Source organism: Arthroderma uncinatum (assembly GCF_011692745.1).
Source record: "Arthroderma uncinatum strain CBS 119779 chromosome Unknown scaffold4, whole genome shotgun sequence".
Taxonomy (NCBI): Eukaryota; Fungi; Ascomycota; class Eurotiomycetes; order Onygenales; family Arthrodermataceae; genus Arthroderma; species Arthroderma uncinatum.
The window spans coordinates 1,359,043-1,373,529 of record NW_022983866.1 but is presented as its reverse complement, the minus strand read 5'-3'; the positions used below and the strand labels follow the sequence as shown (position 1 = coordinate 1,373,529).

The following is a 14,487-nucleotide window of genomic DNA, read 5'->3' as shown; positions in this document are numbered from 1 at the left end:
GCATATCCTGGATTCTGGCGGTGTTGGAATATGCAACGTGGAGCTCGTTTCAGAGCCGGGTGTTCCGCCGTGGCTGCCGGCGCAGTGGAGGAACGGAGTAGTAGATGTAGATCTATTTGGCATTCATAGCTTTCCGCACCGAACATGCTAACGCTGACGCAGACACAGGCGCAGGCGTAGGCGCAGGCGCAAGGCAAGGGCCATTGATACCTGAGGTACCGTGGGCCGGTCTTCATCATCTCTCGTTGGCGGCACTTAGCTCGGCCGTCGGTCGTTTCTTCTCCCGCATCTGCTTGTCCTCGTCCAGTTTTGTCGAGATGAATTTGTTCAGCTCCCTGACTTTCTCCAATGCAAGATTCGAACATGTAACCATATTCACTGGATCGGCCGGCGCCCCATCTGGCTTCGTGTACAAGGCAATCTCCCCCGTCTTGTCCAGGGCAATCACAAGAGATCCCTCGCTAACGGCCTCTTCACTCGTCGTGGCGTCGAGGAGCACGATCTTGCCTTCGTCGTACAGGGTGAACGTCACTGACAGCGGAAGCTTGGTGAGGTTCAGTGATACCGGTACCTTCTCCTCCGTTGTGAAGACGGTAACTTCACCGTCACGCACGGCGGACTCGGGTAGCCGGAAATGAAGCAGACCAGCCATGGTCGCAAGACAGCTGGCGTCAATCAGGCCTCCGTCACAGTCTAGAATATGAATATCTGCTCGGACGTTCCAGCATATTGTTCCCTTTGCAATGCATAGCGACTCCGTATCAAGCGCATTGGAACGCCGCACGATTTTATCGAGAGTTCGTGACAGGTTGACCTCCAGCTCGGATTGACTGCAGATTGAACAAAATGCATATTAGGGCTGACGGAGACATATAAGATGTAAAGAGTATACACACCGGCCAGTCTCATACCCCGGAAGAGCCATATCATTCAGCTCGACGACGACCGTGAATATTCCATCGCAATCACGCTCCGGCCGCGGGGTCGTTAACTCTGCTGATATGCGCACAAGAACACTACCGGCAAATTGCGAATTAGCAGCCATCTTCACATATATAGATACAGTTTACAAGGAAGAACGATCTAGTTACTCACGCAGTTTTCCCCAGCTGTACCTTGACATTTCCATGCTCCTCCCCAAAGGTCAGCTCCAGATGGCGGAATTGGTCGAATCCACGGCCATCGAGTCGCACGTTCTTGTGGAGAGCTTCTAGGATGAACGCCCGCTCGTTCGCAGAGATATCAGCGTCCTTGCCCATGGTGAGCACTCCGTCGATGTTCTCAAGCTCTTCCACAGCTTCATCTCAAGCACTTTTTGGCCCGCGATATACGGATAAACATTAATGCGGGATGCTGCTTATGTCATCCAGTATTTCTGTCCTTTTGTCTGTAAACATAGTGAATCAAACATGATGAATTAGGATAGAAAGACGGTTATGATCTTCTAGCTTACGTCTATGGTATGTCAATGTCTATCTCCTTCCCTGTTACGAGAGTTTGAATACAACTTACGGCCAAGAGTAGAAAGGGGCTTGTGGCTCAGGGGAACGGGACGATTTAAGGAGAAAGGAAAGATCTATGGAGATCACATTGATGTATCAAGTATAGTTGTGGACGATTAGATAGCGATTATATTTTGGCCCCTGACCATAGTAAATAGTACCCCTATTTTGGCGTATCATGACGGCTTCTGTATCTTGTGGCAGTTGCTTACGCAGGAAGCAGCGCATTAAATGGAGATTCCCTCTAAAGTCATAAGCACTGAGAAGTACCAATCCAAATAACACAGATCTCCTCAGCCATTCCAGGCAGATCGCTTGTCCCTCAGCAGCCAGAAGCAATCTGCGGCCCTAGAACCAATATCTGTCAACATATATCCGGATACCAAAATTTTTATGGGCGAGAGGCCTTACAAGGGCGCTTATATCAAGGGAGCCTCTCTTCGTGGAGAGTTCATTGGGTGGCAATGAGAGTATCGGCGCCGGTCACTCTCTTTGAGGCTGTGGTTATGATCCACCAGTATGCCTGCCTTCTGGCTGGTATCCAGGCTCGGACTTTGCGCTTCCACTAAGCGGACTTATGTGCTGACAAGTTGACTCGTTTTATGGCCTTCACTTGGGATGATCATTTGGCCCTGCAAAAAGACCAGGTAACCCTGACGGCGGGTATGCAGGATTTTGCTGTCCAAAACCCTGAGGCATTCCGGGCGGTGGGAACTGCTGGTTGGCGAACATCTGAGCTATATTTGGTGGCAAGTTGCTCGGCATGTTAGGGTTGGGGTAAAAAGGCAGCGGCTGCGTGGAGTGTGGGAATGGAGGCTGCTGGCCCTGGCCGGGAGGCGGCGGCGGCGGTGGAACGTAACCGCCCTGGGATAGCATAGCGGCTAATCGTCCCGGATCCATCTGTGGTAAAGACGAGGGTGCGCCAGATGCATTTGGTGGAGGAGGTGGTGGTGGTTGCAACGCACCGATGCCAGGCAGTAAACCAGGCAGTCCGTGTCCCTCGGCAGGGAGTGCATTTTGAATTCCTGGAATTTGCGATTCTCCAGCCTGTCTTTGGTCCATACGGCTTTCATCCTCTTCCTGGGCTTCTTGTTCTTCTTCCTCGCGCATCTGTTTACGCCCGAATCCGCGGTTCCAAGTTCCTTGTGCCTCGGCAGCTTCTTCTCCAATATGGAATCGGTCTTTGAGGTAGTTGATTTCCCCAGGTCGGGCACGGGACCAGAAACGGGTGAAGTTGTCCTTTGAACCTGAAGCAAGTATGTGGCCGAGGGGGTGCCAGTCAAGAGACCAAATGGTAGAGCCATGAGCATACTGTATCTTGTGCGCTGGGAATATCACTTGGGCGGGAGTGTTTGCAGGGTCCGTGGTGCCATATGGGGCAACTGTAGGAATCTGTCCGGTGGGGAGGTTGGGTTCGTCGAGTAGATAATGGTACAAGGAACCGTCTTCGCTACCCGTAGATATCATGTTGCTATGTATTGGATGCCAGGTTAGAGATGATATTGGCTTCTCGTGGCCTCGCAGGATACATATATCCCGCATCATGCGGAGATCAAAGACACGACCGGTTTGGTCGCGAGATGATGTTCCCAGTAAGTTAGTGTTTACCGGGGAGAATTTCGTCGTCGTAACGGTATTCTTGTGTGTATGTAGCGTAGTTAAGCATCTACCAGTGCGAGGATCCCAGAATTTGACTTGATGATCCTTAGAGCCGGAAACCAGGAGGCCCTTTGTAGGATGCCAGTCGCATGACTTTACATCCCATCCATGCCCAGTTAAAACCATCTCGCATGTTCGAGCCGTAAAATCGAATATTTTCAGCGTGGTATCGTCAGATGCGGAAAGGAATTTCGAATCGTTGGGGCACCATGTCAGATCCCTAACTGCTTCTTGGTGCGCGTCGTCGACCGTCTCTACGTTGTTGAAATTCGGTCTCCAGTACTTAACATCGCCCTTCTGGCCACCCGATATCAGCCAGTCATGGCTATGCGACCAAGCAGCCGAAGTCACGCCGGCCTGAAATTGATCATAATGTGCCTATTGTCTTGATTCAGCATAGTCCAGCCCTGGAAGTGCCCTCATATAGCAGTGGGATTATGTCGAAGACCAAGAAGCTTCTTACATCCATAACAGTTTCAAAGTTGAAAGCTGTGCCGTTCCATAGCATGAATTCACCAGTATGGCCACCCGTAAGCAGACGGCGGCCGTCTGGCGTCCACCTCACGACGGTTATAGGTTTCTTCGATTTTCCAATAGACTGGTGCAGGTGCCGAACGGGAATCGTATCTGCAGCTGAGTGGCTTGCAGCGACGGGAGGCAGCATCTTAAAGGATGGGTAACGGTGTTAGCTGTCAAGCTCGAAAGGCGGGAGCTGGTAGCATAACTAACATCAACACTATAACTAGGACTCGGTCTTTCTATCTCCAGCCTAGGCGGGCCCTTATAACGAGGCTGTCGTACCCTCATCCATTGCACCAGCGACGAGCCGTAATCTGTGACGGGTCCTATAGAAATCGATTAGCATACCGGCAGCCCTGGCAATTGCTGTAGCAAAAAGTACGTACTTGGGCGTCGCGGGCCGGACGCCTGCCGCGGCGCAAACGCTCCTTCGGCGCCATCCTCGAAGTAGGCCATTGTAAGTGCGTAAGTGTGAGAAAAAGGGCCCGGGGAGAGAGTTCCTGATATCAAAAAGCGAGCTCCGAGATACAAATATGGATGGACACTTTGGGTTAGTCCATCGCCGCTTTAAAATATTGCTATGTAAGCAGTCACGTGCATATCGCGTCGCGTCAAAAGAAACAAAACATCTACAAAAGGTGTAAATAGTACCAGGCTTATATATATATTGGTATACCCACTGTCTATACGGCTCGTCATGGCGGAGGCTAGTTCGAGTGAGAAGTCCAGTTCGGCTGGAAAGGGAGAGAGGAAGAAGAGAGCAGAGCTGACCCCGTTCACAAGGGGTGTGATCCTCGGGCAGCGCAAGGGTGGCTGGTCGCTCAGACGCATCTCGAAGGCGCTTGATATCCCCGTCTCTACAGTGCAGAGTACCATTCTTAAGGAGGATTCGCGAGTGGATGGAGAGTCGATGCCGCGCTCCGGAAGACCTACAAAGCTCACCGAACGTGATATCCGGATGTTAATCTCGCGCGTCCGGGCCGATCCAACAATTACATACGGAGAGCTTGCTCGAGGCATGCCAGACAATATCTCAAGGTCGACAATATATCGCACCCTCAAGAAGCACGGCATCACCAACCAGCCGGCGAAAAATTCTGCAAAGAAATAGACTTTATCAGCTTCCATTGCGTGAGAGACCTCACAGCGCGCCCCTCTATACAACCGTCCTTTTTCCGCCTTGGGATCAAGCCAGCCTAACTTCTCCCAGGATACTGGCTGTATAGAAATGGTATGGAGGTTGGCTGGGCTATAGTCGAGCTTAAAACCAGTCATCAGCACCTAATAGCTCGAACCAAAGCTTCAACGTCATTCTCCCAGGGAGCGCCTGCTAGCACAGCACGCATGTACGGGGCAGTACTCTCGCCCAGATCGTTACCGAGACGACTAAGACAATACTTTGACCGAGGTACTAGCGTACTGCGAGCCAAATGATCTAAAGGTTATTGACACGATGTCAAGATAGCTAAGCTATTGGTATTAAGAGGCACGAGGACACCCATGGGCGGAACGTTTATAGTATAGAGGACCTAGAAGGCTAAAAACATTTGGTCACCCTTATGCAATACGTATATAATCTGGTATGCACAGAATACATCTTCCCGATATTCCACTTGAAAAATAAGCTTTCTACACCAGAACAGCAGTGTTGAATCATAGACTTGCCGAATTGTATGGTCGAGGCACTGAAGTTACCATGGCAGAGCACTACCAGGACCACGGAACCAGTTTGGAAATTGAATCATGAACTGCTCCCCAATATTGAATATAAATTTCTTCTGCTCTCACCCCAAGCTTTGCATTTTTACAACGCTTTCTCAATAGTCAAATTGGATATTACTTCCTACTCTACTCCAGCTATTCTATATACTCAGTGTATATACTCCAGTGATACAGCACATATCTATACCAACCATGCCGTCAGATGGCACATCCACGTGGTATACTGCTACGGCATCTCCATCTTGCTCCAGCGGCTATTCTTCTTCTGAAGAGGAAGAAGAAGAACGAGTAGATATCCCAGGCCTCGCCGACATCCCGGATTACATACACCCCCGCCATGTCAAGTCCTGGGCAGCGGATATGCGGGTAAACATTCATCAAATAACTCTTGCTTGGTCATTGTACTAATGTATGGCCTTATAGCGGAGACTGGAGGCATACATTAGTGCTCTTAAAGCACCAATAGTGGCACCAGATGACGGTGAGGTTGATCAGTGGATATATGTCAACATGGTAAACGTCTCTTAAGCGGCCTTGGTTAGGCTATTTACTGATATACGGTTTTATAGAAACGAAGAAAGGTGCTTGAGTTGCATACCAAGTTGTCGAAGGTAAGAATCCTCGTCGTTTAAAGGGCATTTTACTAATCTATAGTATTACAGGATCAAATAAAGAAGATTGATAGGATCATGTTCAAAATTGATCAGCCATATTTAAGGCTATACATGAGAAATATGGTTCTAGAAATCGTCAAGAAACTATTTCCCAAAGAGGCAAGCAAAGCACCTGTCTCTCGCCTCGTGGAGCTTTCGAAAGACATCACGGACAAACAATTCATCAACGCCAAAGTCCCCTCAGTTTATTGGGACATAATTCGAGATCTGCCAGAGGTGCGTATTGATTTCATACCCCTAAAATTGCTACCTCTAATATAGATTACAGTATGGGCAAAAGTACATCCCTTTGCACAAGTCGTCTCCTCATTTAGCAGTATTGCTTAAACGACCAGGAAGGGGCCGTTTCTGTTCCCAGTACGAGAGACTTTTCAAGGTTGCTTACGGCCGCACCGTGGATGATACCGTCAATGCAGTAATCCACTACGTCGACTCGGAGGCAAACATCGTACCTATTGATATGCTTATAGGTGGCTTTAAAATGTTGAACTGGTGCAAGCTGTTTAAGGCTCTGTAGGAGGGTGGTATGTCATGTAACAAGTATAGAGATAATAACAATTTGAGGATATATTGATTTTACCTACCCTTCTCGTCCACAGTCCCTATCATAGCCGTAGGACCGTTAGTCCGAACAACAAGTATACACCTTTCTCTTACTATAAAAGAGCCGGTTTCTCGGGTCCGAGGCTTAATCGCGATAAAGAAGCCCGAGTGGCTGCGGTCCAGATCCTACCATGCATGATGCGGCATCATGGGCAGGTATACAGGTACAGGGTTAAGATGTCGCCCCTTGTTCAAAAACGCGCATCTGTACCAGTAATCTCGTCCCATAGGGCACGTAGGGGATGCAATGGCCTCTATCACTGCACCCCTAGGTCCCACGGGTAGGCAGACGGTGACGGATTCTGTATCATCTTCTCCCTGGTGCGCTTGCAGCGGGAGCTCTCGTAGCTGGGCAGACAACACCACCTTGATCTGAGCAAGTAAGCATCCCAGTCGACAGTCAGACATCAGACATCAGACATCAGACATCAGACATCAGACATCAGACATCAGACATCAGACATCAGACATCAGACATCAGACATCAGACATCAGACATCAGACATCCAGACATCCAGACGTCGTCAGGTCCGGAATATCAACGCGGGTTTATTGATAGCTTCAGGTTTCAAGATACGTTGGCAACCTGCAGCGTCTCGACTATCAAGCCAACAGACCCGGCGAGAACCCGTCCTGCCATCGATGTAGCAGTCCAGTCAAGATCTATGGAAGTAAATACTACGTTAGTGTATATAGTCCTTACATAATGTCGAGCTTGCTCTGGACAAGGTTCCAAAAGCAACCTTGGAGAAGTTCCGAATCTTGGAACGGTGAGTCCATGGCAGAGCAGAACTTCTCGCATCTCCAGTTTCATCTTCACCTCCGTCCTCGTCGCTGTCGAGCTCTCGCGATCATGGTGTGACTTGCGTGGATCCAATATCTTCTCGTCTCTGAATTTCTCTCGTTTCTCTCGCCATCGCGCAGTGCCGCCACCTGCGGAACCTTTTGCCTTCGATTCAATTCACGGCATAACTTATATTTATGTCCGGATAGGGCCAGCTTTAATTATAAGAACCCGGGCTCGAAACAAAAGTTGCACTGCTTCCATATACTTATTTTGTGTTTTCTTTTATTGGTTATACATATTTTTAATCATGGCGATCGTCACCGAGACGGAGGTTGCTGCAAGCCACAGCATCGCGCTGGAAGATAGGACGAATAGCCTGGCGAACGGGAAAGGGAACTCTCATATACAGATACAGCACAAGAATCATCATCATCAGCAGCAGCAGCATCAGCAGCATCAGCAGCAGCCGGCGGCTCGTCAAAGACCGCCGAGGAGCAAGTATCGACATGTAGCTGCGTATCACTTGGAAGTCAAGCCGTCATGCCTCAGTCGCGATACTCAACACTCGCCCAGCTTCCTTGGATTCAGGAACCTGGTGGTCATCGTGCTGATTGTCATGAACCTGCGTCTGGTCGTGGAGAATTTCATGAAATACGGCGTCCTCATCTGCATTCGATGCCACGACTACCGCAAACAAGACCTGGCTCTCGGTGCAATCCTCTACGCTCTGGTGCCCTGCCATCTGTTCGTAGCATATGTCATCGAGCTGTCTGCAGCACAGCAGGTGAAGGGAGCCGTGGGCCGGATGAAACGAGACGAATCCTCGTCCCGGACAAGCAAGGAGCTCTCTGCCTTTCAGACGACATGGCGATACGTTGCCTTTGCACATTCTATCAATGCCAGCCTGTGTCTGCTGGTGACGTCGTATGTGGTATATTACTATATCCATCACCCGGGAATCGGCACAGTGTGTCAATTCCATGCTATAATCGTCTGGTTGAAGAACTGTTCCTACGCGTTCACCAACCGTGATCTTCGCCATGCGGTCCTGAACCCGTCTCCAGACAACAGGCTGCCGGAAATCTACAAGGCATGTCCTTATCCGAATAATGTCACCATTTCAAACCTGTCGTACTTCTGGCTCGCGCCAACTCTGGTCTATCAGCCGGTATACCCTCGGACCGACCGCATTCGCTGGTCGTTTGTCGCCAAACGGGTTCTCGAGTTCATAGTCCTGGGAGTGTTTATATGGATCATATCGGCCCAGTACGCGGCTCCCGTGCTACGTAACTCGCTGGACAAAGTTGCCATGCTCGACTGGGTGTCTATCCTCGAACGGATCATGAAACTGTCTACGATATCGCTTGTCATCTGGCTGGCGGGCTTCTTCGCGCTGTTCCAGTCCTTCCTGAACGCTCTCGCGGAGGTGATGCGCTTTGGAGACCGAGAGTTCTACCACGAATGGTGGAACAGTCCCAGTGTCGGCGCTTATTGGCGAACGTGGAACAGGCCCGTCTACCACTTTATGAAACGCCATATCTTCTCCCCGCTCATCGGTCGTGGCTGGAACCCGTTCGCTGCCAGTTTGGTTGTCTTCACCTTCTCGGCGATTCTGCACGAAGTCCTCGTCGGTATACCAACACATAACATCATCGGTATGCTCTTTACCTGTTTACCCAAATGTCCCCGATCCTTTGCTAACTAAAGCTCCGAGTAGGCGTCGCCTTTGCAGGGATGATGCTACAGCTACCGCTCATAGCTGCAACCGTGCCGCTGGAGAAGATGAAAGGCCAGACAGGGAAGATAGTGGGCAATTCCATCTTCTGGCTGAGTTTCTGTCTCGTCGGACAGCCGCTGGGCGCGCTCTTGTATTTCTTCGCCTGGCAGGCCAAGTACGGAAGTGTAAGCAAGCGCGGTTTGGCTGCAAGCTGAACTGGCCACGGTGAAATAGAAGTCGATAGCGTTCCTGGTATTATAGTTGATCTGTCTAAAATAGCGATGCGCGCGGAGTGAATATATATTTAGCCATTCTTCATGTGTTTCGCCTTTTTAAAGGTAAAAACCCCCGTATTTACCACGTCCGTAAGTTCGTCCGTGAAGAGTCCGAGATCCCCGGCCTAACTGGCGCTGCCGGTCGGTTGGTTTGAAGCCCCGGAGCCCGACTGATCAAGAGCTCGAAGTTTCCATGTCGTGGACGGCTGGTTGCCTGGGGGTGTAGAGCCTGCTTTCATATAAGACCTGGAGCTGGTCTACCAACTATCTCTCTACATCTACCATCCATCAACCATCACATCTGCCACTACCATCAACATCTCCATCAACCATCAACTATTAACCATCAACTACTCAATTGACCCCGCAAAGATGATGATCCCAGTCCCAGACGGTTACGGGTGAGTTCCTCGAGGCCAAGGTAGAGGCTATAGCTAACGTCTGCAGCAACATCATCGCCGTCGCCCTCGGCGCCATCCCGGTGCTCGGCTTCGTCCACGGCGTTATCACCACCTTGAAGCGCAGAGATGCCGGCGTCCCATATCCTAACAGCTACGCCACTGCCGAACAATGCAAGGCTAACGTGAGTCCACGTCCTACTCCTCGTCCTCGATATCGCAGCTACTAACATAGTCGTCGCAACAGCCCAAGGCTGAAGCCTTCAACTGTGCCCAGCGCGCCCACACCAACTTCCTCGAGAACGCCCCCCAGACTATGCTGCTCACTCTCGTCGCCGGTCTCAAATACCCTGCCGCCACCACCTTGATCGGAACTACCTGGGTCGTCATGCGATGTCTCTTCCTCTACGGCTATGTCTACTCCGGCCAGGCTGCTGGTGCCGGACGCAAGTACGGAGGAGCGTTCTGGTTCGCCCAGATGGCGCTTTGGGGCATGGCCATCTTTGGCGTCGCGAAGCCGATGATGCAGACGCCAACTTCGCCCTTCTAAGGCAGGGTGCGAGATGTATGATAGTTTACAAGTTTGATATGACGATACTCGAAAATTTCATTTTACCAAAAATATTTACTAAATCATGTATGAATATTTATTTTGTTTCAAAGGCAGTCTATCTTATGGCCCATGTTGAACTATCTATCTTGTTCACTTTGAGACACGCTTTAGGTACGCGTCCCAGCCGGCCTGCTGGTATCTCTTGATAGCATCAACAGGGTCAGGAGCAGCATATATACCTCGCCCCGAGATGATGAAATCCGCTCCTCTCCCAATTGCCGATTCGGGGGTCTGGTACTGCTGACCCAATTGATCCCCCTTCGACGCGAGGTTTACACCAGTAGTAAACAAGACGAAGTCTTCCCCTTCCGCCTTCGCAACCTCGGGCGTCTCAACATCGCCCAATGACCTCGTGGCGACAAACCCCATGACGAAACCCGTATGTTTCCTCGCCAGCTCGACGGACAGTCTCGTATATTCTCCCGTAGCCAGGGATCCCTTGGAGGTCATCTCAGCCAGTATAAGCAGCCCCCTCTCGCCGGCCGGGTATGGGAAATCGCTCGACGAAGCAGCCTGTGCCAGAGCGTCGACGATCCCTGACCCTGCCAAAACAGCACAATTGACGATATGCGCCCACTCAGATATCCTCAGCGTGCCGCCATGGTACTGTTTCTGCACCGTGTTTCCGATATCGACGAATTTCCGATCTTCAAAGAGGAGGAAGTTGTGTTTCTCTGCGGCTGCCTTGAGGCCGGAGATCGTCTGTTCGGAGAAATCGCATATTATATCGATGTGTGTCTTCAACACAACCATGTACGGACCAAGGCCTAAGCTGGTCACCGACCGTTAGCGCACGTTACTCGTAGACGAGGAATAAACAGTGTCTTATCATGGAAGACGTACGGTCAGCCAGGTCTAATAGCTCCTTGGTGGTGGTGACATCTGCAGAGACGACGACGTTCGACTGCTTCTGGAGCGCGATCTCAAACAGCCGGCGGACAAGCGGGCTGGGATGCGCCTTTGCACGGTCGCCGTAAGGTATCTGGGATCTGGACGCCATTGCGACTTGCGACAGGGAGATATCTTTGCTCGACTCTTGTCTCGCGATCAATTTTGAACTTCCCCCACCAAGTATGACGATATGCTCACGTATCTTGTATAGAGGGTTGTGATCAACTTTCCAGGGCATATCCCTACAACAGCAAATGGCCTTGTGGTCTAGTGGTATGATTCTCGCTTTGGGTTCCCAAAGTTGCGAGAGGCCCCGCGTTCGAGTCGCGGCAGGGCCCCATTTCTTTTTTTTCTTTCTTTCTTCTTCTCTTTTATTCTTCTTTCTATCTCTTTTTATCAATATGGGAACTATTTATTATAAGTGCTGCTATATAGTGTATAATTATGGTCAGGATATACCTACTTTTGGTCTGTCCACGGCCGGAGCCTCGTCACTGGTCCCCTATAGACATGCCTGGCAAAGAAGGCATAATACACCAGCGATACGATAACCACTCCCCCTAGGATCAGACAGCTCCAGTTCATCGTTTCGGCGTTGACATGGTTTGCAAGTGGGAAGAACGAGAATACCCAGGCAACAGCAAGAAAGACCAGAGAGGCCGTCTCCATGGTGCTACTCCATCTGCCCATGTTCCATCGAGCAGGCGGGAGCTGCTGGCCACGCCATCTCCTCAGCCGAACACAGCCAATGGAGATGATGTAGGATGTCAGAAGACATCCGACTCCGAGTGATAAGATGGCGTTGAACGCTACGGATGAGCCGATGTTGATGAGGGCAAGCAGGATCACGATGACGAAGCTGATACACAGAGCGTTCAGGGGGACGACGAAGCGCGAGTCAACCTGCATTGAGACGTTATACCATGTACCAAAAGTTTCCTCCTATGTCAGGGAACTTACCTTGGCGATGAAGCTTGAGAATGGTAGTCCTCCGTCACGAGCAAAGGCGTACATCTGTCGAGAGGTCGTGGCCACATTGCTGATGGCAGAGCATCCTTGGAGAATAATGATGAGAACGGTCATGCCGGTGGCTGCAGGAACGGAGCCAGTCGCGTCAAGGAACACCTGGACAAAAGGTAGACCGGTGGAGGTCTTCAGGAGAGTCCGGGCATCATTAACACATGACGCATAGGTGATGAGCATGACGAGACCGGCGCCTCCGTTAATCGCCAATGTCCAAATCATTGCCCTAGGCAGGACTATGGATGCATCCTTGATTTCCTCCGCTATCACCTTTATGTTAGCTCTCTCTGGTACGAGCATTTCAAAGGGAGAACCTACCCATATGGACGGCGGAGTCGGGTCCTGGCTCAACGTCAGTCAAAGTAACACTCGTTAACGGATATAGTCCTGGATTGACCAACCTATAAGTGCATAAATAGGCCCTACCATCCCGATGAGACATGCCAGCCCTTTATTCCCCCAGTTACCATTATCTTCAATCGTTCTGAATACATGGGATGCCGGTTTCGTCGGAGCCACGACCCAAAGTGTAATAAGGATACCAAAAAACCCAAAGCAATGGATAACCAACATTATACCCTCAATCACGGGCAGCTTTTGGGCAAAGAAACTGTTAAAGAACATTGCCGTAACAGCTATCACAATGACGAGAAGCGTCACATGCCATTGCTGCGCTTTATATGTTTCTGGATAGTTGATATGGATAATTCCAATTATCATGTTGGCAACGGTGTACGAGGCCCCGGCAATGCCAGTATGCCAGCCCAAAACGCATATCCAACCTGTCAAGTAGCTGAGGAACTGTTGGTATTCTGCTGGTGCGAATTCCGAGACCCAGTGGTACTGTCCTCCTGCGCTTGGAGCCCTGATATGACCAATATCAGACGCTGTATATCCCCTGGGACTAGCCGATGTCGGACAACCTACATTGAAGCCATCTCCGCCATCGTGGGAATGACGAAGCAGAACCCTATAAGTACGCCGATATAAGAGTATATCATACCGCCAACACCGCCATTGGTCAAGCCGTTATTGCTTCCACTGGTTGTATCGTTCAGTCAAACATTGATACCCAACTGATTAGTTCCCCCAACGGCAGAACTTACAACATGACGGCCTCCCAGGTACACATAAGCACAGCTGCAAATCCTAGGACTGAGAGAAAGCGGAAATTTCGCTGTTATCGATATTTGAGTGGTCAGTTATTGCAGCTCTCTCCACCAAGGCCAATTTATCGAGACCTATGGGACTCACATTCAATTCTTGAACTCTTCCAATTCGCCACATATCCTGTCCATCACGAGTAGTTCCTCCTTTCCTTTCGCGTACATCAGAGGAGTCATTGCCATCATCGCCCTGAGCCATTACGGGTTCGGGTGCCTTAGCCCTCGACGTGAGTTTTTCAACCATGGTAAACTAATCTCAATAATCATTTGAACAAGTTGACATATAGGGGAGACATGTACAAAAAGAGGCTGGGCAACCCGCTAGTTATAGCGGTAGAATATTCCTAGAACAAAGACAATGCAAGGGCGTGATGAGCAGGGTTTAAGGAGAACTGCGTTTGATTAGTAGCGGGGATTTTGTCAATTCTTGCTTGGTTTCACAAGGGTACCCGAAGAGCTGCAGGTAGCTGTCGGTTTCCATCCACACGTGAAATGAAGATGCATGCTCAAGGGCGCAGAAAAGAAGGACAAGGGATGTGTTTGCTATGCAGTGATCCCTAGCTGCATAAGTAGGGTACAGGGATAAAGTCCCATTCCCCGAAGCCGTTCCGCTATAAGGTATAAGGGATGGCGTGGAATATATATTTCTAGAACTGGAGCTAGATAAACACATCCAACAAACCTAGGGAGGTGACGCCCAACATAGGTAGTAGGTAAAACTATGCTCAAGTAAGGGCAATTAACGGAAGTTCCTATCGAATGTAGAACATCCTTTTATCATGATTTTGTAGTGTCATAGAGTCAACGGTAGTTGTAGAGAAAGCTTGATCCCCGAGTGGCCTTGTTTACTGACTGAAATGACGATTTAGGGCCATGCATGCTATCCTTCAGTCTCATTTCACTCGTTCTGGGAAGCTGGATGGTAACGCAACGGGTAT

The 14,487-nt window shown here is 50.1% G+C and overlaps 6 protein-coding genes across 6 annotated transcripts; 3 read left to right on the top strand and 3 right to left on the bottom strand.

Annotated features, from left to right (window-relative positions):
* Positions 1 to 235: 235 nt before the first annotated feature.
* GIQ15_05763 (3' exoribonuclease) lies at positions 236 to 1,259 on the bottom strand (the record flags this gene model as incomplete). The annotated part of the gene is made up of 3 exons (XM_033553180.1): positions 236 to 830; positions 897 to 1,016; positions 1,096 to 1,259. 3 exons carry the CDS (start codon positions 1,257 to 1,259, stop codon positions 236 to 238), a joined length of 879 nt encoding a protein of 292 aa, XP_033404324.1.
* Positions 1,260 to 2,111: 852 nt separating this feature from the next.
* On the bottom strand, positions 2,112 to 4,136 carry GIQ15_05762 (polyadenylation factor subunit 2; the record flags this gene model as incomplete). The annotated part of the gene is made up of 4 exons (XM_033553179.1): positions 2,112 to 3,539; positions 3,625 to 3,825; positions 3,963 to 4,006; positions 4,067 to 4,136. The coding sequence occupies 4 exons, from the start codon at positions 4,134 to 4,136 to the stop codon at positions 2,112 to 2,114; spliced, it is 1,743 nt and encodes a 580-aa protein (XP_033404323.1).
* Positions 4,137 to 4,377: 241 nt separating this feature from the next.
* Positions 4,378 to 4,791, top strand: GIQ15_05761 (uncharacterized protein; the record flags this gene model as incomplete). Its single annotated transcript, XM_033553178.1, has 1 exon — positions 4,378 to 4,791. The coding sequence occupies one exon, from the start codon at positions 4,378 to 4,380 to the stop codon at positions 4,789 to 4,791; it is 414 nt and encodes a 137-aa protein (XP_033404322.1).
* An 803-nt stretch (positions 4,792 to 5,594) lies between these two features.
* GIQ15_05760 (uncharacterized protein) lies at positions 5,595 to 6,593 on the top strand (the record flags this gene model as incomplete). Its single annotated transcript, XM_033553177.1, has 5 exons — positions 5,595 to 5,768; positions 5,826 to 5,915; positions 5,972 to 6,013; positions 6,065 to 6,292; positions 6,345 to 6,593. 5 exons carry the CDS (start codon positions 5,595 to 5,597, stop codon positions 6,591 to 6,593), a joined length of 783 nt encoding a protein of 260 aa, XP_033404321.1.
* A 1,180-nt stretch (positions 6,594 to 7,773) lies between these two features.
* GIQ15_05759 (uncharacterized protein) lies at positions 7,774 to 10,406 on the top strand (the record flags this gene model as incomplete). The annotated part of the gene is made up of 5 exons (XM_033553176.1): positions 7,774 to 9,121; positions 9,184 to 9,368; positions 9,711 to 9,859; positions 9,906 to 10,041; positions 10,104 to 10,406. The coding sequence occupies 5 exons, from the start codon at positions 7,774 to 7,776 to the stop codon at positions 10,404 to 10,406; spliced, it is 2,121 nt and encodes a 706-aa protein (XP_033404320.1).
* A 153-nt stretch (positions 10,407 to 10,559) lies between these two features.
* On the bottom strand, positions 10,560 to 13,793 carry GIQ15_05758 (uncharacterized protein; the record flags this gene model as incomplete). The annotated part of the gene is made up of 9 exons (XM_033553175.1): positions 10,560 to 11,236; positions 11,313 to 11,602; positions 11,824 to 12,263; positions 12,321 to 12,646; positions 12,702 to 12,725; positions 12,785 to 13,248; positions 13,311 to 13,424; positions 13,490 to 13,560; positions 13,638 to 13,793. 9 exons carry the CDS (start codon positions 13,791 to 13,793, stop codon positions 10,560 to 10,562), a joined length of 2,562 nt encoding a protein of 853 aa, XP_033404319.1.
* Positions 13,794 to 14,487: the final 694 nt, after the last annotated feature.